This window comes from Centruroides sculpturatus, unplaced genomic scaffold, assembly GCF_000671375.1.
Source record: "Centruroides sculpturatus isolate CEXI.00-Female unplaced genomic scaffold, Cexi_2.0 scaffold692, whole genome shotgun sequence".
In the NCBI taxonomy this organism is placed as follows: domain Eukaryota; kingdom Metazoa; phylum Arthropoda; class Arachnida; order Scorpiones; family Buthidae; genus Centruroides; species Centruroides sculpturatus.
Genome location: NW_019384902.1, coordinates 252,847 through 278,201, shown reverse-complemented (window position 1 = coordinate 278,201; position 25,355 = coordinate 252,847). Strand labels below are relative to the sequence as shown.

At 29.0% G+C, this 25,355-nt stretch overlaps 3 protein-coding genes across 3 annotated transcripts in view; 1 reads left to right on the top strand and 2 right to left on the bottom strand.

The window, feature by feature from the left end:
* Positions 1-1,191: 1,191 nt before the first annotated feature.
* LOC111631516 (probable palmitoyltransferase ZDHHC24) lies at positions 1,192-13,856 on the bottom strand. Its single transcript, XM_023375771.1, has 2 exons — positions 13,248-13,856; positions 1,192-1,690 (listed from the first exon to the last, which is right to left on the bottom strand). Exons 1-2 carry the CDS (start codon positions 13,702-13,704, stop codon positions 1,281-1,283), a joined length of 867 nt encoding a protein of 288 aa, XP_023231539.1. The 5' UTR covers positions 13,705-13,856; the 3' UTR covers positions 1,192-1,280.
* An 8,659-nt stretch (positions 13,857-22,515) lies between these two features.
* LOC111631511 (retinol dehydrogenase 14-like) lies at positions 22,516-24,400 on the bottom strand. The gene has a single exon (XM_023375763.1). The coding sequence runs from the start codon at positions 24,348-24,350 to the stop codon at positions 23,376-23,378; it is 975 nt and encodes a 324-aa protein (XP_023231531.1). The 5' UTR covers positions 24,351-24,400; the 3' UTR covers positions 22,516-23,375.
* Positions 24,401-24,462: 62 nt separating this feature from the next.
* LOC111631510 (delta(3,5)-Delta(2,4)-dienoyl-CoA isomerase, mitochondrial-like) overlaps positions 24,463-25,355 on the top strand; it is a 43,546-nt gene continuing 42,653 nt past the window's right edge. Inside the window, exon 1 of the mRNA XM_023375762.1 lies at positions 24,463-24,631. Within this exon, the coding sequence (XP_023231530.1) occupies positions 24,595-24,631 (37 nt within the window). The 5' untranslated portion in view covers positions 24,463-24,594. The remainder of the gene's footprint in view (positions 24,632-25,355) is intronic.

The window sequence follows — 25,355 nt, the reverse complement described above, 5'->3', positions numbered from 1 at the left end:
ATTAACATTATTAAAATATAGAGAAATTTTTTATGGAGTTCAATCATCTCTATGAATTATTCAAATCCCATAAAAACTCCATAATGAAAGTGAAGTTGTAGCAGATAAAAATTAAGATTATGTAATCACAAAAACTGAAGTATATTATCACTTTTAAAATTTGTAAAAATACAATAGATCATGGGCAAATCCAGGGGTACGATCATTTTCTGTGTCAGTAGGGAGGGATTGTATAATCCCTACTGATACAGAAAATATAATGTATATAATTTATTCATTCAAACTTCAAAATGTTGTTTTTAAAAACATTTATGATGGCAAATATGGTTATCAGACAATCTGAAATTCAATCATCAGGCATGTGTTAATAAAAGGTCCTTATTAATTATTCAAATATTTCTAATTTTTTACCTAGCCTTCCTTTGGGTTTTTCTGAATCTACTACTACAATGGACAACTCTTTAAAAAATATTATTAAAAATAGGAACAATGATTGATATTTTATTTTAAGCTTATTTAAAAATCTATTTTATATTTAAATATTTTTAACATGCTTTGTATCATATTTTTAATTTTTATTTACTAAGAACTTGAGGGATAACATTAACAACTCTAAATAAATACATAAATAAAATGTTTATGTAAAATCTTTACTTTAAGGCAGGGATCTCAAACTCAAATTCAGCAAAGGGCCAGTCAAAACTTGCAACTCAAATTTCATCTCCTCCTAATTAAGATAGAAGACTGTAACTTAGAGGACATACTTAAGTCAGATGACAATACTTTTTAATACTGTTTTAGGAAGGGGCAGATCTAGTTTTTTTGGGGCCTAGGGCTTATTGAAGTCCAATGGGGCCCTATTTTTTGTTAGATTAAGAATCTTTAAATTGGGGTTTAAAATTCATTTTTAATAACATCAAAATCAGTGTTGAAATTTATTTATTTATGAAATGCTGTTGAATGACAAACTTTATANAAACTGCGTCTAGTCTATATTTAAATTGAAAAGATTAACTACAATTGTGTTATTTGAATACATATATGGAAAAACTAAACAAAAGTAAATTATATAAAATAACTTTATTAAATTATTGTAATGATTATGATATACATTTTCTGAATTTCAAGTGCAATTTCATAAATTATTTAAAAATTTATAAAGAATAAAATATATACATCAGTATTGACAAAATAGTTTTCAAAATTATGATAAATTATCTAGCAATGTTTGGCTTGTACAATTAATTAAAAAATTGTAATAAAAGCTAAAAAAAAACTTATCAAATGTCTTTAATTTCTTCTATATCTTCTAACCTTTGAAAACTTAATCCATCTCCACTAAGAGGTGATTTTAACCATGCTGATAGCCACACTAAATACCACCGTGTGCCAAAAATATTTTTAAAATTTCTTTTCCATCCTAAATTATAACTGAAAATATTATATTTACGTTCATGCAAAGTTTGACCTCTATAAATGCAAACTGATTGCATTACAAGAAGATATGTTGTTAGTGTTAAAACAATTAGACCCATAGTGTGAAGAGTTGCAACTAAGAAGCCATAAGCTGATACATAACCTAGTACCCAAGCAAAGTGAGGTGCAATCAATGATAAAATAGATTTAAGGCCAAAACCACCCAAATGTTGAAAACTGTAGTCCCACTCTAAAATGACTCCATAAATGGCTCCTAAAAAAACAGATATAATTAGAAAATTTAGTTTAAAATCTTCAAATTATTTAATATACAGGTAAATTAATATATACTATATTAATTATAATAATAACCCAAGTATCCCTCTCTGATTTTGATGACTTTTATACATGTTGTAGAATAGAGGTGTTCAAACTATGGCCCTTGTGCCAAATCTGGCAACAATCAGGTACACAAACATATTTGACATATCACTTATACCTACATTTGATTTATGCAAAATTAGCTTACCAATTGAAAAGTTTAGGCATCATTATTGTAGAGTATCAAAACTAAGAGAAAGACATTTTTTGTTTGTATTACAAGGAAAGCATTTTCAGAGAGTGAAATCAGTATTGAAAGTTTGGCATGTCAAGTAGCAATTTTACAGTTTCATGTAAAATCAATATAATGAGTAATCAAAAATATGTTTTTATTAACATTATTAAAATATAGAGAAATTTTTTATGGAGTTCAATCATCTCTATGAATTATTCAAATCCCATAAAAACTCCATAATGAAAGTGAAGTTGTAGCAGATAAAAATTAAGATTATGTAATCACAAAAACTGAAGTATATTATCACTTTTAAAATTTGTAAAAATACAATAGATCATGGGCAAATCCAGGGGTACGATCATTTTCTGTGTCAGTAGGGAGGGATTGTATAATCCCTACTGATACAGAAAATATAATGTATATAATTTATTCATTCAAACTTCAAAATGTTGTTTTTAAAAACATTTATGATGGCAAATATGGTTATCAGACAATCTGAAATTCAATCATCAGGCATGTGTTAATAAAAGGTCCTTATTAATTATTCAAATATTTCTAATTTTTTACCTAGCCTTCCTTTGGGTTTTTCTGAATCTACTACTACAATGGACAACTCTTTAAAAAATATTATTAAAAATAGGAACAATGATTGATATTTTATTTTAAGCTTATTTAAAAATCTATTTTATATTTAAATATTTTTAACATGCTTTGTATCATATTTTTAATTTTTATTTACTAAGAACTTGAGGGATAACATTAACAACTCTAAATAAATACATAAATAAAATGTTTATGTAAAATCTTTACTTTAAGGCAGGGATCTCAAACTCAAATTCAGCAAAGGGCCAGTCAAAACTTGCAACTCAAATTTCATCTCCTCCTAATTAAGATAGAAGACTGTAACTTAGAGGACATACTTAAGTCAGATGACAATACTTTTTAATACTGTTTTAGGAAGGGGCAGATCTAGTTTTTTTGGGGCCTAGGGCTTATTGAAGTCCAATGGGGCCCTATTTTTTGTTAGATTAAGAATCTTTAAATTGGGGTTTAAAATTCATTTTTAATAACATCAAAATCAGTGTTGAAATTTATTTATTTATGAAATGCTGTTGAATGACAAACTTTATACCTTATATAGAAAAACATAATAAAGAAATATTTACATTGATTAATTACTGACCAATTGGCCCACCAGTGGCCAAGTGGTCTTCTTACCCTGAACACTGACAGTTCAGTTATGAATTCACACCTCGCTCAAATGGTCTGGCCATGTGGAGTTTTCCGGGTTTTCTCCACATTTGTAACACCTAAATAGAGGCCAGTTTCCCTTAAATTTTCCCTTATTGATCAATTTCCCTTATTGACCAGTTTCCCTTATTGATCAGTTTGTTTAGTTATGGCAACACAACAAGTGTTGCATTGCCATAACTAAACAAACTGATCAATTACATTACATTGATTACAATAAAACAAATAATACTATAAATTATCATTATTATTATATTATTAATATTAACTATTTTTTACTCTATGATAAGTGCTCATTGTTCATGAAACAGTATTAAAAATTTATGATAATAATTCAATTTTTGTGCATCCTTGACTTTTGGGGCCCAGGGCTTAAGCTCTATTAGTCTCTATGTAGATCTGCCCCTGGTTTTAGATGGCCCCACTCCCACCATCCTCCCCAACCCAAAACCTGATAAACATAACCAAACGTATAATTTAATTATGATGAGTGTGTGTAAATGCTTTGTAGTGATATATATGGAGTAGGTCCACCCTAATCTTGAAAAACATGACCAATAAAAGCAGTTTTTAAAAATATATTAAAATTATCATTACTTGTTATAAGTACAACTTCTGTGTTGGATTTATTCAAATTGGATGAGTGTTTCTGTATGAAATGCTAAAATCATAATTGACACATCCAACTTTCAGGGTTGATTTCACTCACCCAGAAGACAATCATAAAAAGAAAATATGTCTCCTCTTACTTTTTGATTGTTATAAATGCTGTAGAACATCAAAATAAAAAAAAAATCTTAAACAATATATATTATTACAGTAGAGCGTCGATTTTCCGAATCAATTGGGGACTGGGGTTGTTCGTATAACTGATATTTCGGATAACCGATTTATGTATGGAAAAATAGTTTAACGTATTCGTTGTTAAAATTTTTATCCATTGAGTGTCGCTTCGCATTGAATTTTCGTCGATGTTAAGCCTAACGAAGACTATTGTATCGTTAAAAATTATTTTTTTTATTTTGTACAATCAAAATAAATATATTGAAAAATATAAAAACAATAAAAAATTATACTTCTGATGTTAATTTATCAAAAACGTAAAATATTTGAGTAGCCAAAGACAAAGCCAAAGATTGAAGCGCCACAGCACTGGCGAAAATTTAAATTTGCCGACTGGAATTCTTTCGGATGATTGACTTTCAGAAAATCGACGCTCTACTGTATTTCCTTCATATGTTCATACCATCTACATAAAAAGAAATAACAAGAAAGCATAAATACAGGTAAATAAAAAACATAATAATAAAATGATCATTATTAATTATAGAAAAGTGATGTCTCATACAGGATAATCAAAGTTTATTTGCAAGAAGAATAATGAGTGCTGGCCATTCTTCTTACTGTGCTGCTAAAAACACTTAAATCTTTAATTTTTACTATGAACTTGAGGGATAACATTAGCAACTCTAAATAAATAAACAAAAATGTTTATGAAAAACTTTAAGATAGAGGTCTCAAACTGAAATACAGCAAAAGGCAAATCAAATAAATTTATATCAGATGCAGGCTGTATTCAATATTATTTGGTAAATGAAAACAATTAAAAAAAAAAGGCTCTAACAAAGGCCATTTTGTCATGACTTATGTAAACAGACATTTGAATTTTTTGTTTTAACTAGTTAATCCCTGCAAGATGTTAGAAACATTGATTTTTAGAAAAGAAATCAAGGCCATGGGCTGAATATGAAGTCTTAACAGGCTGTATCCATCCCGTGGACCACCAGTTTGTGATCCCTGCTTTAAGAGGTCAAAATTTGATTCTTTTTATAGCTGTATGAAGGAAACAATAAGATAGTCCAATCTCTTGAGATATAAACACAAGAATTCATGGAATTCACTTCTGAACATATCTGAATGTCTCAAATCTTTCCTTGTATAATTTTTTCTTCACAGTTCTGTTTTGTTATACACAGACTCAACAGATTACCACTTATTAAAAATTTGTAAATAGAATCATGCAGCACTGGCTTATAGCATTTGCCAAATTCTCACTACATTTCTTGAGAGTAAACTTTTTATGATCTAAATAGATTATTCTCAGTTAATAAAGAAAAACAATTAAGGTAAGCACACATACTAGGCGGGAGGACAGATAGAGATGAGTTGCACAGGAGGATGCAATATTTCCATTCTGTCTGCCCTGAATGACTATAAAAATTACTAATGCAGCAGTCCAGATTTCAAAACCTCCAGCACTCCACTTAGTGACAGAAATCATTATTTTTTATTTTTGAGAGAAAGCAATGTCTGTTGTGTCCATTTCCATTATTAGTTTTACTTTTATTAGTGTATTTATTAAAAAAACAATTAATGCAGATGCAACTTTAATTTCTCTAGGGAAAACTATTAAAATTATATAATTTACATCATCATTTTCTAATAATAGGCAGCAGTGTACCACTAATTTTTTGTGAATGTTATTCATACTGAAAAGATGTATTGTTTGAATACATTCAATCCTTCTTTTGCTCTAAATTCCACTCAATCCATCACTGAAATGTAACAACCTCTCACACAATTCCTGGGAAGATAAATCAACACAAAAAAAAACCTTTTTAATATCCCAGTATAAACAAATTTAAACAAAACGAATGTTTTTGACCATAAACTTGGTCCTCATAAACACTTTATAAACACTTTGTTCGAATTTCCGGTTTCAAATTTTATACTGGTCATTAGCCTGATGAAGACCAAGTTTATAGTCGAAACCGTTTTTGTTTAAATTTGTTCATACTGGGATATTAAAAAGGTTTTTTTGTGTTGACTGAAATGTAACTAAGTGTGTGCACATATATGTGATTCTGTCTGCTTAGCATGTCCTGATGTTTGCCCAAGTGTGTACTTACCTTTATACTGACAATATACATCAAATGTGTAAATAAAATAAAATGATAAAGATTGTTTAATGATTCATTGAAAGTGCTTGTAAACATACTCATTAATTTCTACTCAATTAATAATATTTGTTAATTTAATACTATACTACAGTATTAAGGTTATCAACAAAAAAAAAAAAAATGTAAACTACATCAGGTACCTCAGCCAGAAGCTGCCACTCCCCTCTCCCACCTATCTGACAATATAACAGTTGGTTAAATACTATTATTAAAGTTGCTTTAATATATAATGCAAACAAAAATACAAATAAAGTGCAGGAATAACAATTACTTATTGGTTATTACTATTTTTATTTTTCTTAAACAAATACTTTTGCTATCTTTTGCTGCCAGAAATTTTTTCAATTTCAAAATAAAATTATAAAACTCCATCATGATAGTTTATTATTAAACCAGATAAAGATTTTCAATTTTACAAGTTCTGGTCTCATTCTGTTTCTTTCTTCTCTCCATAGATTCTTCATAATACTAAACAACTCAACAAATGAATTGCTAACAAGAACAGAAAATTCAGCAAGTATAAACATTATTCCTTAGTAGTTTCACCTACTGGTTGTGTCATATCATAATTATCTACTTCTTTTGTGTTGTTTTTCAAATATTTGCTTGTATTTAATGGACAAAAATTCTACGATTAGAAATTTTATTATTGATTAAAATTGAATTTATTGGGTTCAAAGACTTGATCAGAATTAACTTTTTCAGTTTGAACATCATATAAGTGGCATGGAAAGCAGGTTATAAAAAAATGTAATAAAAACTCCAAATGGAAGAAATAAACCCAAAGTAACCAGTGAAAAAGTAAATTTAATTAAAAAGTAATCTGTTGGCAATCCTAACCTTAGCTCAACATTTATTAATCTAAGAAATTGGAGAATCAGAAAATAATGAGCAGAATGAGAACAATGTTAAGGTATTAGTGTTTGATAATGAAGCAATTGATGAATATTATGATTATTCTAATAATGAATAACATGAAACTGAATTATTAACTTAATAAATAAGCTTCCAAAAAGAAATCTAAATTTATTTTTGTTGTCATTTTTTTGCAATGAAGTTATTTAATTTCTGTAATTAGACACAGAACTTATTTATGAAATACACAGTATCCAATATTTTGATAAAATAAAATTTGTTTAATGATGTAGAAACATGAAAAGACAATAAAAAATGTCAATGAAGAGACAGCAAATAATTTATATTAAAAGATAAAATCATAACTCAGAAAACTTAAGTTTTTTAATTTCTATTATATAATTAATTTGAACATCTTACAATGATTAGCTTAAGATGTTCAATTTTATACTCATGTAATCTCACTGCTTCCTTTCATGCAATTTAACTTATCTTAAAGAATGTCCAAACTGAGAACTTGGCACCATAATTAAAAAAAATTTGGTTTTTTTAACTAGCAGTTATGATTTTATTCATGTTGAAAAACAAATATTTTTCCATTATTTTTAATGTTTTTTTTTCAAGTATAACTAAAACATTCACTAAAATATAAAATAGAATGAATCTCATGATTATTTGTACAAATCACAAATACAGGTATCCCTGTAATTGTGATTTAATAACAGAAATGTAACTACCGTGTTCGTTACCTGGGATACAGGTATCCCAGGTAACGAACACGTCATTTTTTACACGGTAGTTACATTCCAAAAAGTGCTATGTTATGCAAATCCATGCGATATGAAACAAAGGACTAATACAAAACATGGGGTTAGGTTCCAAAAATTAACAAAAGTATACTATTCTTTTTCATTACTAACAGAATTATGTTTATTAAAGCAATCGATAAGTAACTAACAATCACAATTAAAAGTACTGCATTATGCATTAATATTAATTTTAGTTAAACAAAGGCATTTTCTTTTTACAAAGTATTGTCATCTACTAAGCTTTTTTGTTGATCTTAATCAGAAATATCAACAATGTAATCATTTTTTTTTATTTTTAGCATAAAATTTTTTTATATATGACAAAATAAGAAGTAACAATATGTTATTAATTGAAAATTTGTTCTAGCAAGTTTCATTTATTCAGTTGAGTACTTAGCAGTTTTCTCCCATTATTTGTGTTCAAATACTGAATTGTTCGAGTTGGAAAAGTTCAAGTACCAAGATACCACTGTATTTCATTTGTCATTTTTATGAATGATTACTTACCTACAGTTAAAAAAAGTTTAATAATACAGGGTGTCCATAAAGTATATGTACAATTTAAAAAATTTATAACTTTATTAGTATTTCTGATATAGAAATTATGTAGAATGTATTGGAAATAAGAAAATCTATATTTTTTTTATTGTTTTATTATATTTTATTAAGTTTCCACATGTCCACCATTATTAGTAATACAAAGGGTAATACAATTTTGTAATTCTCTAAAAACATTTGCCAATTGATTCACAGTAATGCCTGAAATCACATTAGTTATTTTAGCTTTCAAATCTTCTAATGATCAAGGTTTGGTTGCATACACTATTATTTTCACATTTCTCCATAAAAAAGAATCAAATGCAGTCAAGTCTGGCAAACATGGAGGCCAGGAAAATGGTCCACCTTCCAATCCATTAGTAAATAATTTTACTTAAAACATTAAGCTTTCTACTACTTTTTACAGATTTTTTCTATCACAAAAATACTAATAGTCAGTGGCATGCCGTGACATTTGATGATAGGGAAGCTGTGTTTCTATAAGAAGCCAACTTCCAGGGGCAATCAGTTAATTCTTTTTGTTTAAATGTATTTTTAATAGATTATTTATCTGACATACTTAATAAATAAACAAGTTCAATATAATTACCTCTGTTATTAGATCCAATATATTCCATATGCCCTCTAAATGCCAATTCTTGCTTTGATAAAAACATATAACATCTATTTATTTAGATATAATATATCTATTACCCATAATTATCTCGTTACAATTTTCAATATTTATTTTATATTATTTACTAATGTTAAATTCTATTCCGCTTCGATTTCCAAATTGCTTCAAATACGAAAGAATCGACGATTTTTCGTGTCTTTTGCCAGCTAAATTGTCAAAGACATTCTTATTCCACACACTAATTTCACTCTGTAAATGCATTTTTATGCATTTACAGAGCCATTTTATCGTGAAAATATCGAACAAATTTTTTTATTGAAGCGTTTATATTTAACTTAGGCATTGGCCTTTCTCTTTTAATAATGTTTTCTTTTTCATTATATGATCTCGAGCCAAAACTTTTTAAAAATAAATTTTCAATATCGCAATTACATTCCGAATCGCTAGCCACGATATAAGGGCTAAAATTAAAAATAAAATTATAAAAACTTACTTGGTAAAATAAAATGTGTGGTGGATATACATACCTGGTATAAAATATTCTTCAATTGTACTTTTGAACATACAGTACTTTTAAAGAAAATTATAATTAAATATAGCTTTGTAATGAAATGTACATAAAAATAACATAAAATATTCTTTACTCTTTAAATCTTAACCACTTAGTCAAATAGTTCCCTACGAGTGGAATCAGAGATGGTCCTGCTAGGTGTGCGGTATGTACATGCACGCGGGCTGCCAAATCCCGAGGGTGCCGATACCGGTCAATTTCAAATGCCTCTTTTGTTGCATCACTAATATACCCACTAATATATCTCAAAAGATGTGACAGGGTTCTTGTAAATTTTAAACGTTTCTCACCATAGCTGTAAAAGTCTAAATATGTTAAACTTAATAGTCATTTGTTTTCTAACTAATTCGTTTTAGGACCAGGTGTTGTCCACGAAAATTTCCAAAACTTACAACTTTTCGGTCACTCTCGTTGAACTGAAAAAATTTCTGTCTTTATTACATCTAATACAGTATTTCGAAGAAATCAATCCCCACTGTACTCGGCTATAGATTGGTTCGGTTAAGCTTTTGTTTAAGTAAAATTTCGGCTCTTTCATCAGGGTTTTGTTTATGTCCCCAATTCCCTAATTGCTTAATTATTTAACTACTACTTAAGTAGAAATAAGTTGAAACCGGTTACTTTGTACTCGAATATTTGTAGTCTCGGGAAAAAGTGGAAAGACAAATTTTTATGACAACGGATACATAAATTGTAAATTTAAGGAAAATAAAATCTAGAGCTTTTTTTGTACCTCATGCATCTCTCTCATTCATTAAATTTAGTTGTAAATGACGCTGTCGAAGTAACGGTTAATTTTTTAACATTATACAAGAATTGTACACGTTTTTTTCTACATCCCCTTAAAGATGGGATGTACGAAATCGTAATATCACTGGTTTAACATCGAAATCCGTGAGTAATATAAAATCGGAAAGCGGAATAAATATATCAAATATTTTAATGGATTTTTTTAACTCCTGTCAACTATACAGAACTATCGTAAAAACATACCAGTAAATTCTTATCGGTTGGGTTAAGTTATAAATCTACTCGTTATTCACGTAATCGAAATATCTAGTGGGCAGGCGGCTAACAGCCCAGAACCGGTCCTTGATAGAATTGGAATCTTTATATGTGTGCAGCTTTCACCCAAGGTCGTAGGCTTCCACCGGCTAAACCGGGTGAGGTTGGTGCTCTGTAAAGCGCATGCGCAAATCTGGCTTTTCGTAATCTGAAAATACAGGAGATTCCACTCCGCCACTAATATTCTAATATACAATAGCAATTTTTTTTTCACGTGTAGTATAGAAATTTGTAATAAGATACATAATGCGGTTATAATAAAATATTGTGCGATTATTTTCATATAATTAAAATTAATATGTATTTATTTTTTAGAAAATACAAGGGAAGCAGTGCATCCACCGCTCTAATGACGGCACGCCACTGCCAATAGTTATAAATTTTTAAAATTGCACATGGACTTTATGGTCACCTGTACTTACCTAAGAATGTTTAAATAAACTTTATTAATACTAAAGATTAATCTATAAAAAAAAAAAAAACACAATAGTCTTAAAGGCTAAAGTCTGGTTGATACCTGGTTGATAGGAAAGCTATGACAAAAAAGAAAAAAAATTGCATTATTGGTTTTCATTAAAGTAAACCCCAAGAAAGGCACAAAACAAATTGACAATTTCAATAATTAAAATACATGAACAAATTTGAAACAACATGCATGCTCACTTGAAGAAAAAAAATTATTGAACAACAGAATTTGTACTTAAAAACTTTGAGATTGTGTATGGAGGATTTTCCAAATTCTCAAACTGTTAGAGCAAAACCAGAAACCGCATTGTACAGGGGATATCCCCAATTTTCCAACAGTGTTAGAGTGAAACTGTGTTGTAGAAGTGCTGTGTTGCACAACGGATACCCGTATCTTCATTTTTTTAATATAATAAGTGTAATTATTTTAATATTAATTTATTTACTTTAAATGCTTTCTCTATTACTTCATAAAAAAAATGAATATACATTTTAGCTTCATATATCTCTTAAAATATATTAAAAAGACCTTTAATGTCTAAAATTTCATTTTTCTTGAATATTTGTACAGTACATTACATAACCATACAATCATAATAATTAAAAATATCATTTAAATAATTTAAAAATTGTCACACTTATACGGTACATATGGTTCTGTTTTAGACCATATAAGTTTGACAATTTTTTGGTATGATAGTTTTATGTCAGTAAATATAACCTACATGCGAGGAATTTGTCATATTACTAATTGTTGTTTTTTTTAATAATTTGTAGTATTGCACTGAAGATGGGCTTAGTATTTAAATAAGCCCGAAATGCATATGAGAAAACAATAAAAGAAGTGTCTAACCTGAAAGCTGTAATGATAGTCTACCGAACTTAATGGTCATTTGGATTAAAGACACATACATTCATAGAACATAATAACAGCTACCATAAGTGATATTTAGAATAATATGATTATTTTGTTTTGTAAGAAAAACACATTTAGAGAAAGATGTGAGAATATACCAAAATTAGTCATTTGACAGTTGATTTTGTAATTAAATAATAAAGAATAAAATCATATTGCTGAAAAAATCAAAAACAGATTATAATATTTTGTTAAATATTCATAATGCAACATAAACTTTTAAAGATTACAAAAATAAGTGCTCCAAAATTCACTGATAAATTATAACTTTACAATCTATAAGAAGAATCCTGTAAAAAAAATTAGATGAGCACGTAGTTCAGAATGTCCAACCATCAACAAAATGGACAGGAAGAAAGACATACAACTTGTTGATTACTATGTTTCCAAAATAAAACTAAAGATAACTCTTAATCTAACTGTGAAAGTGGTTTCAAAGGTATGGGTGGAGCTTTCTATAAACACTTGCAATCAAAAAAAACATTTTTTTCAAGTAAATTACACATATAGTTGTCTGAATATTCTAAAACAAGATTTTAAAAGTTGCTGAAAAATTGAAACTATGGATTATTGTATACATGGGCATTTGCAGAAAATTTTCTATGGGGGCAAAGCTTGGAGGCAAATAATTACATCAATAAATTTTCATTCAATTATTTAATTTTTTGGGATTATTTTCACAAGTAGAGTATAGAATATGGTATTGCAGTAAAGTGTCCTATGGTCAAGGATGTAAGATTACATATCTCAATCATTTTTACATTTTTAATTTGTGGAATTTTTTACTTAATCTCAGGGACGAGCAAGTGTCCCATATTCCTCCCTCTGCAGATGCCCATGATTAAATTTTATCAGCATAATGAACCTAAGCATAAAAATGTATTAAGAATATGGTTCTCTATAATTATCTAAAATTTAGATAATATATTTTTAAGATAAATAATAATTAATCCACACGAATAAAGGTCATTTACAATTGATACATGACATGTTTTTTGAACTACGAAGAGTTGGAAATAGTTATATAATTTTTATAACGCTTTTTATATGGGTTGCACCCAAAATTCTATATTTTTGGAGGCAACCCATATAAAAAGCCTATCAAGTAATGTCTCTGAAATAATGAAAAAAAAAAGTGTCATGTACTTACAGTAAATAATCTACAGTAATTGATTTTTTTACCTTTAAATATTTATAACAAATACATACCTATCCAAATATAAAAAACTAAGACCAGATAATATCGATGATTATGGTAACCGATACAGCAACCAGAAAACATGCAATGATGATCTCTCTTCAAAATACATTCATCACACACGGGACAGTGATAAGAACGGGGAGGAGAATTCAGTTGGCACAAGTGACAGTAAGTCCAGTTGGGTTTTAATACGGCGGGAAGATTGCTCTGTTTTCCCGATGCGTCGACACGTTTTAAAAAAAACATATTTCCAAAAATGTTGTATAGTATAAAGAATGCAAAACAAATATGAATGACAACGATTCCATCGACGTGCTGATGATAGAAAGGAATAATCACAAAAAGCAACCAGAAAGCGGCAAAAGGAATACCAACAGTCATCAATAAAAACAGACTTCGATCTCTTCGATATTTTGGCAGGATATCTTTGTTATGGAACGGCAATCCTTCTATTTTTGTTTCCATTATTTCCTATAGTCTCCCTTCCGCCGGGTCCGATTTCTCGTCTCCGCTACCGACAGGTGGCGTTTATCGATTTCGAAACTGCTAATCAATTATGATATAACATACAGTAATTGTATAACAGTTATGGATATTTTCACTTTTCGTGATCAATTCATTTATTAAATCGGCTTTAATTAATTTAATTCAAACATTAATACAGCAAATGCTATTTAATTAAAATCTATGGTTATTAATAAAATGTTGAATTGTCAAATAATTAAAAACCATTCAATGTCATTGTTATGAACCAAGTGATTAATAAGGCATACAGTAATTTATTATGCCCAGCCATTATGAATAATGACAAAAATGGCCGCGCAGCTTGATAAATATTGACTAATTTATTAAATTGACCAGACATTATGAATACAGCTATTGGGCAATTTGATTTACATATTTTAAAAAATCTCCACTTTTTTCATTAAGAATTATTTATTTTTTGTGAATTATTTCAAAGTATTTTAAAAACAACATGAGATCTTTTAAAAGTATTATTAACTGCATTAATTAATTAAATTAATGTTAACGAGAAATATTATTAACAAATTTATACTTCAATGAAAAAATCAACTTAAAGAAAACGTCTGGAATGTCATTTTTGTTATATAAAAAATGCATTGTTGTTAGTTTTAAAGAGAGTCTTTAAATCTTCCTCTGTATTAATTTTTTTTAACTTTTTCCGCCCCGTGGGCGCTAACAGGGCCTCTTTTAACTAGCCATTATGGATTCGGCCAGGCCCACAGGCCCACATGGAGCGGCCGGGTGATGAGGGACAGGGCCCGACATATCAAGTTTAATAGTATAAAGTCCATACCAATGTAAAGAAATTGTAAATTATAAAGTAATGAAAGGCAAGGTGTACTCGCATAGCGCTGTCAACAAAAGAAGTTGATGCGTAGATAGACAGTTTCTTAAAAAGAAAAATACAGTAATATAGAAAGTGCAATGTTGATAGAGAGAAATATTAAATATGCGAAATAACTTGTAATCCTTATGATAGCGGCCGAGATGTCAGAGTATCACCCTACTGTTCTGGAAGTCTTGGGATCGAATCCGGAGGGGTTGGAAAAGTCCCAGAAAATTTTCGAATGGTGGTTTGTCAGGATACGTTGAGCCCCATTCTTCACCACCCGCCCGCACCACTGAAGGCCTTGTCGAACCCATAATGGGCTTGCTAAAAGAGGTTTTCGTTCCAACTATGTCCTCTTAGTTCCAACTATGAAAGCTCTCGTGAAGACACAATAAAAAACTGCTGAAACTGCAAGAATAAATTAATAATTTGCTTATAATTTCTTATAATTAGCACTTCACTACAATATACGAGCGATGACCTCAATTAACGGCCATCTCGGATTTTAACCTTAATCCATGGCTAACGCTGTTGACCTCTCTCTATCTGATGTTTACTCTATGGTGCTAATGCATCATAAGATTTTTACATAAATTTTTATAGCCTATTTGCTAAAATCAAAGTGAAGAAACTCCTTTACGACAGGCAAGGTACTGTACTTATTATAAGGTGAGATAACGAACGTCTAATTTTTTCAAGAATAGGCTGTGCTCATCATTTCTGGTATATTTGTATTCATGAGTTATCTTTGTTTTCTGGGAGCCTTAAGACTTGAAGTCAACGTTAAATTTATCCTTAGAGACCAGTTGCGGTTTGTTGTTACGACGGCAATTACGTCATAGCTTTTCCGCTTATTGCCGTATCTTCGATAGTGGTCATAGGTTTGGCTAGACTGACGACGGGAATAGTTGAGTATTGAAGAACAGGACAGAATACACACAAGTCAAAGCATCCACGAAGGTATGATCAGGATTGAATCTACAACCTTAAAATTAAGTAAGATATCTATTGCCTCGAGCATCTGACAGTTAAAATGGACTATACATTTAGATAACATATTTCTACAATAAGTTTCGACCTGTATTTAAAGTTTTTTAAAATTTAAGATTATTTTTATGGTTTAATTGACGAAAAATATTTAAAATATGTCTATTTCCTTAGCAATTTACATAATATATTTACATAATAAGTATCTGATCTTACAAATATCTGTAATTTTTCAGATTTGTAATTGCCATTTTATAAGTTATTTCATCATATCTTAACTTATTTATTTACTTTTAATTTAACGTGTCATGCTTACCTAAAAATTAAGTAATTATAAACAAATCTATAATATATCTTTGTACAAATTCGTTAATTGTAAAAGAAGAGTATCTTTGATAATGACTAATATTTATGTACTAACAAGTTTAAACAAACGTTTTTCTGTATTATACATTAAATTACAATATATTCACAATGTCTGGATTTGACATACAGTATTTAAATTGTACTAACAATGGTATTTATTACCAATTTAAATCCGCAGTAACATTAAGGTACTGTAATAAGTCTTATATAAAATTTATGATTTGTCTGTAGATATTAACGCTTGTGACAGCTTGTGTTACAAGCTGTGTTATTAAGATACTTTTGCAATCATTACTGCTAAAATTCTGAAATTATATGACTGTCGGTGTTATCCTCATTTGTAAATAAACATATTTGGTAGAAACTTGTTTACATTTTACTTAGAATAATTGACCATAATAGCAGCTGAGATACATTTGTTCCCCTCCTAGTATTTTCTATGACAAGTCAACTGCATCAAAAGAGCAGAATTTTGAACTCGTCGTAGTTTTGTATTATAATGCATCTAACAATGGGGTTGACACAAAGGTCAAAGAGGGAAAAGGAAAACAATCTTTGCTGCAAAACAAATAATGGTCAATGAACATTTTTAGTAACATTATTGATATTGTTGAGATCAATGCATTTTCAATGTTTGTCTCATTTACTGAGTGGCCAAGAGATCATCTTCAATTTCTGTTGGTTGTAGGAAAGAAACTTATTTGACATATTCTTCAGCATAGCCAGAATATGGATCAAGCATGCAATAATTAAAATAATTTATTTTAAAAAAATTATTCCAAAGTCTAATTTTTATTTTTTATTTTTGTTTTTAGATATTAATTCTGAAAGAAGAACTGAAAAAGATATGACTAAGTACTTTTAAATGTAGATAACCATTATATTATTTAGATGAATCTTTGAGTCTTTCGATATAAATTAAATGCATTTCAAATGATTAAAAAATTGAAGGTTATCATTTCAGTTTTTATAGTTTATGTAAGACCCCGCTTAACGCGGTGGATGCGTTCCAAGACGATAAAGCGCTAAACGAAACAGCGTTAAACGAAATCATTTTAACATAGAGTAAATAGGGATAGGAAAACACGCGACTGAAAATAAAAAAATCACTTTAATTTTAAGTCATTTTTATATTAATTTGTATAATAATACATGTTAAATAACACGTAAACATATGCACACAAAAATGTATAATAATGTATTAATTAGTTCATTTTTTTGTAACGAAGGTCCTGACTTTTCTGAAATTCTTGTTTTTTTGCAATAAAGCCGTGAAGTTTTATTTGTCGCTTTTTTCTTTCCTTAAGCAAATGTCGTTAGCAGAAGATCGCATCCAAAACGCCTCGTTTTGCTTTTGCACTCCTAGATCATTCACTACAGTTTGATCAACGATTTCGGTTATCGCTACCAAACTTTTACTAAGGACCTTCTTTGGGTTCTTCGTTTTCAGAATCACTATTTTCCAGTTCTACGTGGATTCCTTGTTTTGCCAGTTCTCGAAGGTTGTCGTTGATAAGACTTTTCACCAGAAACCTGCAGTAACTCCTCAATATCCTGTTCGTCTACATCTCCTAGTCCTGCTATATCGATTAGGTTGAGTTTGATAAACCTAACGCTACAGCGATAGGCTCTTCTCGTTGAGAATTCTTAGATATCTTCAGCCCAGAGCCGGCCCTACCATAGGGCGAACGGAGCAGCCGCTCCAGGCGCTAAGTCCTAGGGGGCGCCTAGTGGTAAAGAAAATTAAATGGTACAAATTAGGGGCAACCAAGGGGGCGCCATAATAGGATCTCGCTCCATCCTAAAACTTTCCTCGGGCCGGCACTGCTTCAGCCATAACTTCTTCCACACTTCGTTCGTGCATTTATTAGTTAATTCTTGCCAAGCGAAGCCGAAATTGCCTATGGCATTCATGATATATTTTTTCCGAAATTGCATCAAACAAACATAGATTTAAAGGAAGTACACCTTTTTGCCCTTTTTTCTGATTGGTTCGTGTTCGCAAATAATCGTATTATGCACGAATCGCTAAAACGCCGCGATAATTTAAAATCAACGTAAATTTTGAGATTTTTTTTAGTCTTCGAGCAGACGGCGTTATATCGAATCAGCGTTAAGCGGGGTCTTACTGTATGTAAACAACGATAATCGACTTGCTAAATATTGATGTTTAAAATCCTAAAATTTTTTGAAAATTACATTAATTACCAGTAATTAGTCTAATTTTTAAATCTGGTAATTAAAAATTAATTACTGGTAATCAAAACACATTGACTACCAAAATCACAATAGATTATATCTTCCAACAAACTAAAAGTTTTAGAGATGATTAAATATAATCAAGTTTTTCTGAATAGAGACTTTAACTTATCACAGTTTGGCAAGACATGATAAGAGTTACTGTAGACCTAATATCTATGCTCAAGCAAAAAATGTATAAAATAAGATGAAATATATATTAATTAAGCATATTTTTAACAACAGAAAAGCAAAATCTTTTAAAATATCTATGTTGATGTGAATTTGAACATGTCTTACAATGTAATTTTTTATGATTAAAATCAGAATATTTTTTAATCTTAAAGTATCATTCGGGTCTCTAAGGCGATGTGATAAAAATAAATAGTATTTATCATAGTAGCTTTAATCGCACTGAAAGTTTTGAAATATCAAATAAAATGAAATAGGTGAATAAATTATATTTAAGTTATATTCTCTGTATACATCTGCATTTTATAAAAACAAAAATTAACATATATTTGAGTGCGTTTTTTATTACGGAAATATCAGAACGTAATGAGTTACAGTAGGCCTATATTTAAACAATCAATGGTTTTTGGCTGCTATGTATATCTTTTCTTATCTGTTGCCTATGGACCGATACCGATATGAAGTACTCGAAGAACAATATAGGAATCCAAAATCCGGATCTAACTTAAATCTTACGTATGATCAGGAAGCTTCATAAAGAATAATGTAATTAAAAGTATAGCCTAATACACTATCAACTAACTGTATGACCTGGTTCAATATTTGGATCGAATTGTGAAATGTGCTATATTAATTAATTAATTAAATTCATTATTTTTACTTATCCTAATTCAGTATCAAAGTTTAAAATTTATAATATAAAACTTAGAGCTTATTAAACGCACGTGTCTTGTTTATTTTTAAGAGTATGTCATAGATAATATCCCTTCCGGTAACTTATATTTCCTTTCCTTATACGTACAGTATATCTCACTTTTACTTTTTCAGTTGTTACAGAACATAACAGAGAGAAAGTATAGTGATTGGTCAGATTTTGACTCTCTCTTTCTTTTTCTTCTTTTTTTGCACCATTTCACGATTTACAAAATTGAATTTAAACTTAATTTCAAATATTATTGTACCCAAATCCGAATGAACAACAGCCAAGAAATTTTTCGTGGCCTGTCCATTTCAGATATATTGGGCCGACCCTCACTACCCAGCTGCCCCATTGTGGACTTGGCCGAACTCGTGGTGGGAATAGAATAATCGCTCTCTTAGTGCTCACAGAGCGGAGAGTCAAAAATAAACATTTCTATAAAAACAGAAATTTCTATCTTTTTCTGTTAATTTCTTTATTCTTTATTGTTTAGTATAACGTTTGGGATTAATTTATATTATCGTTTCATTTATTCACTTATTTTTCGCATATATTTTAAGTATTTAGACACTGTAGTGAAGAATTCTTTTATTGCCATTTCGCTTAATACTAATTCCGTTAGGTGTGTTCATACTGTTGAACTGTATAGCCTGTATTCTCTTTTTTCACTTACCATTCCAAAACCATTTTCTCTTCCATAAATCAAAGTCTACATTCTATTAGCCATAAATTTTTAAACATATCTATACAGTTTTCACTAATGATAATAGTTACAAACTTAGAACAATATGATGATAAAGTTCATCCGACGCAAAATTTTAAAATAAAATTATGGAAATTTGGTCCTATAAGAAAATTGATTATTCTTGAAAAACTATACTACAGTAAGATTTCTCTAACTCAAACGTCTGTAACGCGAAAAAAAAAAAAAAAAGGAGAATTCGTTAGGTCTCCATAGAATAACATAGGGATTTAACGTCTCCAACTTGAATTCTTTAACACGAATTTTCTCAAAGTCGAAGGTTTTCATGGTCCCCCAACATTGATTTATGTTACTTTCAACTTTTCCGACTCGAATTTTAATATTTATTCTATCCAAACTGATATTCATTATCGAATTTCCATGAAATTTTCAGACAGTTTTTTGTATCTACTGTCCTACACCTATTTGCAGACGATGATCCAGTCCAAAGCGAGAGGACCTCTTACTTTATCTCAACAAGATGTACCTGCAAAACTGTTCGATTAGTTACATTAAACATTACGCTGGAAGGCGATACACGGGCCGTTAAGAAAAAAAAAAAAACATTAAAAATTCTTTGTATAATACAAGAGAAATAAAAATACAAATCTATTTAGAATCGGCTTTTTCACTCTTATTCTCTAACTCGAAGTTTTTCTTGCCCTTTGGAGCTTCGAGTTAAAGAAGTTTTACTGTAAATTGTTTTATTTATGTTATATAGCAAGAAGGTGCAAAATCTTTAGTCGAAAAATATTAAAGCAGTTTAGAGCTGATTTAATATTTTCGCCCTTTACGAACAAAAAGCTGTTTCAACATTAGTAGGAATATAATCAGAAGAACAATAAATTTTTCTACATATAAACAGCAAAACATGAAAAATAAATATATAAAAAACAAATAAAATTAAATTAAAAAATGAGAAAAATTCTGTATTCCACGAGCGTTTATTACTCTATGATTTAATATTTAACTAACATATCTTATCGAACAAGTCTTTCTATGGAGGGTGTCAAGAAATTAGGCCTCCAGTATGAAATGGATGGTAGAATGAGTCAATAGACGCGATTTTGGTCCTATGAACTGCCGCAGATCCCATAAAAGATACAAGCTCCTAAATTTTCGGTAGTGGTTGCTGCCCTGTGATGCACAAATATCATACAGAGAAGCTTGACTTTACAATTCTTTTTAACCTCCGCCTACGGGTACTAAGAGCTTACAGAGTGGAAAGTATTAAGTGGAATTGCATATCAACTTTTAAATGGATCAACAGTAATAAAAAGATGATAGGCAGCAAAACTGCCTACCATCTTTTTATTATTGTTGATCCATTTAAAAGTTGATATGCAATTAAAAGTGGGTTATCAATACAGAAATACCGTAACAATTTTAAATTTTATATAAAATGCATCCTCCTATATAAAATATTTTAAACCGTTATTTATTCAGTATAATATATAACAAAGCCTTAGACTTTGTTCTAGTTTTATTTTCTACCAGAAGTTTTAAATTATTTTAAACTAGGAATAGTTTTTTTTTTTTTAAATCTAACCGAGAAAAGATTTTTAACGCATTCTGTATTAATCTCCCTAATATGATATATTTTAAATTAAAATAATTTTGGGAATAAGTAGTACTAATAACTTTTTAATCTAAAACGTAGGGATAATAGAGCACAGCAAACGAAATCGTACCGATAGCGGCATTTCGCTGGAGCAAAAGAATAGTCTCTCTATATCTAGACTCTTAATATCACTCAAAATTAGTTAATTGATTAACATTTAGAATTTGACCATTTATTAATTTTCAGTTTTATTATCTTAAGAAAACTTTCATTAGTATTGTTTACACTATGCAACGATGGTTTTATCGATTTGTGTATGTATTGTATTTCGCGAGAAAACCTGTCTCTCAGGGGGTTCCCCAAAAGCTGTTTTCTTAAAAGCTTTGTGATTTGATAATTAAAAAAATTAAATTAGGTTTATCTACTTCCATTTTATTTGTACTAAAAGGTTAAAGTGATAAGGTGGTTTTAATGAAAAAGTCTAGTTTGTTTTTATTAGTTTCAAAAAAGTTTATAAGTTTTTATCATTTTGTCTTATTAGAAATTAAAAAAATATATATTATGATTACAGATACAGACTGTATATTGTTTCTTACAAGAGAACCACTATTAACCACGAGAAGGTCCCAATGTCCTACATCTAACTACTGGAGTCTGTATTAAGATATACTGTAATTATATAACATGAAATAAAAAGAAAATTATATATAGATCTAGTTATAACTTGAATATCTATCACTATAGTAATTTAAAAGAAATCAAATTTTGATTACTATACAAGATTACCTATTATAAATTAAACTTTAAAAATTAATTCCAATTAAATGCAGACTTCATATTTACAATATGTTGTGTGTATGTATAAACTGTACATATACACAATAATATACATCATATTCAAATATAAGCAATTAAAATTTTTAAATTTAATTTTGCAACATAATTCAAATTATTATGAAAGATATCTATTGATATTTCAGAAAGTTATGATATAAATAAAAAAACTAATTTACAGTTTGTTTTTGTAATTTAGATGATTTGTATGCTAAAAACATTAATAAATACTGTATTGATTTCTAATACACTATTAATTTTAATGAAACAAATCTTGCAATTATAAAAACCATTTTGCATGTTAGGCACATTTTAACCTTATAATAATTAAATTATAAAAACTTAATTTAAATTATGCTAAACAGTGAAAATTTCAATAAAGTTTATTTAACACTTTTTTAACAGAACAATTGTTGTACTTTGTACAAAACTATTTCTACTACTTAATAAATATTCAATTTCTTATTTTATACAATAAAATCACAAAATTTGAATTTGGTCCTCTATAATTATGATACTTTTTCAAACAATATAATATGTAGAATATATGGATGGCATAACTTCAGAGAAATTACAAATAGCATTTAATACAAAGCTTTAATTTAAGTAGTTACGTTACAATTTTTTAAAACAAGATCCAAAATCTTATCCTTTTGAATAAACCAACTTTTTATGTTAATTATATTTGATAAACACATTAATTAACAAAATTAAAATACATTTGAAATTTTTGGATGGTTTGAAGATATAAAACCTAAACTAAACATCAAACTACCTTATTTTATATACGTTATGTATCTGTTTTAATATTTTTATTACATTTTTTTAAAATCTATAAACCTATAAGATTTCAACATACTTTTCTATTTGGTTGCATACTCTATTTTAAATCTTCATGCTGTAAAGCTTTTAATTAAATATTGATTAACAAAATATAAATATTGTAAAAATGAGGTAGTGATTATATTTACATAATTTTGTTCAATTAAACTAAAATTGAACAAATTCAATGCATTCTATTCTTATTTCACAACCTAAATGTTCTTTAGTATAGAGAACATACAGAATGTACAGTAAACTTATATTGTAACTGTGATCATCACAAATTAAAAGTCAATAAGATGGAAACGTGCTAACTTATGGCTTAACAAATATCAAAATTTTAAAATTTAAGTTTCATTTTATGCTGCTTAGTATTTGTTACATCTTCACTAACTTCCCACAATTTTTTAGCCAAACCTTGATCGTTTGCTACATCATTATATGGCTCCACGCTACAATTGCGGTAATATTTGCCAGATTCTTTATCCAGGTCTTCCGACACGGCGCAATGTAGAACCGTCTGACAGCCTTGTTTCGGAGTACGAACAAAAAACCAAGCCAGCGGAGCCATCATTAACAATTTATACCAGGGTATGTGAAGATGTCTTCCTAGGTTAGTATAAACGTGTCCCGGACTAACAGCGTAAACATTAACATTATTATGATGGAAGCGTCGATGTAATTCACGTACAAATAATATATTAGCAAGTTTGCTATTATTGTAAGCTTCCCTCTTATCATATTTCTGTTCTGAATTAAGGTTGTCAAAATTAATTTGTCCTTTTTTATAAAGTGCCGATGTTAAAACAATAATACGACTAGGCGCGGATTTCTCCAAAAAATCCAGTAACAAGATAGTTAACAAAAAATGCCCAAAATGATTAACACCCATTTGCATTTCTAAACCATCATCGGTAATCATGTATGGGCATTGAAAAATTCCAGCATTATTAATTAATACATCTATACGAGTTTCGGTATGCAAAACATCTTCAACGAATTCACGAATCGAAGCAAATGACGCTAAATCTAAACATTTCAATATCAACTGACCATTCTGGGTAACCTTACGTATTTCTTCAGCTGCACTTTGAGCTTTGACCAAATCACGGCATGCTAAGATTACCCTGGCATCCTTTTTTGCCAGTTCTTTTGCCGTGGCTTTACCTATACCAGAATTAGCACCAGTTATAACAACAGTTTTTCCTTTCATTGTGCGTTTTGCTTTGCATCTTCCCCACGTGTAAACCCGATATTGTCGTATCAAAATTAAACCGAGAATAACAAAGCACAAGCCAGTCAGGGCTGACGCCATTTTCTTCGCTCATTATGACGTCATTGGCAGAAAGTGGTTGGTATTGGTCGACGGGGAAAGTGTTTAAAATGACCAATAATAACCTTTCTTACATTTGTTACGCTCCAATACTGTGAGTTGTTTGGGTGGCCAGCTGAGAAGTACGCGGAACTTCTTCCGTGCTGGTGTATATGAACTTTTAGCGACGTTTAGCGAGGAAGTTTTATTTTTTTCATTTCTATTGATTATTCAGATATTATTCATAATGACTACACAAATATTCCGCAGTTTAGTAGGAGTTGGTAAGTATTTTTATTATTTTATGTTTACATGTGTTTTTTTAAAAATTAAGTTATAATTGCTATATGTAAACAAACCCAGCTTTCAGGAAAATAAAGTGATATTATTTTTACCAACTTATTTAGAGAAATAGGTGAAGGAAAACTTCATCTATTTCAAATATTCCTGATAGATAAAATCTGAAGGACAGTTTGTTAAATCTAAAATTAAAAGCATTTTATATAGAAAAAATTTTTAATTCAAATATGTGTGTTGTAAATGTTTCTAAAATCGATTGAAAATAATAACAAATTTTAATAAATTAAAAGCAAAATATTAAAAAGTTTACAAAAGTTAATACACAAAATATTGTTCTTGTTCACTTTTATTAAGATAAGCTATATTTTGAGTAGCTTGTTTTTAACATATTTAAATTTAATCATTTATCACAGTAAACATTTGTCAAAGAAATAAATAACTGACGATGTTTAAATTGCATTGTCAATGATAGAAATAAGATTATTCCTGATAACTTTACAAGTTTATATTGTATATTTCTTTGCAGATCTTATATTTCAGAATTTCTTAAGCGAAGAAAGAAAATAATTCCATTATAGTGCATTGTAAATAGACTGACGTGTTTGATTTTTAGGAAATTTACTATATTAATTTTATCAATATTATTAGATTTATACTAATGAAATGAAATATATTCATTCTAATTTATTGTTATTATCATTGTTTATA

Coding starts and splice junctions, on each gene's coding strand:
- LOC111631516 (XM_023375771.1), bottom strand. CDS start 13,704: ATGGAAACAAAAATAGAAGGATTGCCGTTCCATAACAAAGATATCCTG. Junction 1,691..13,247: donor AGTTTTTTATATTTGGATAG/GTATGTATTTGT, acceptor CTGTTTTTTTAG/GAGCCATTTATGGAGTCATT.
- LOC111631511 (XM_023375763.1), bottom strand. CDS start 24,350: ATGGCGTCAGCCCTGACTGGCTTGTGCTTTGTTATTCTCGGTTTAATT.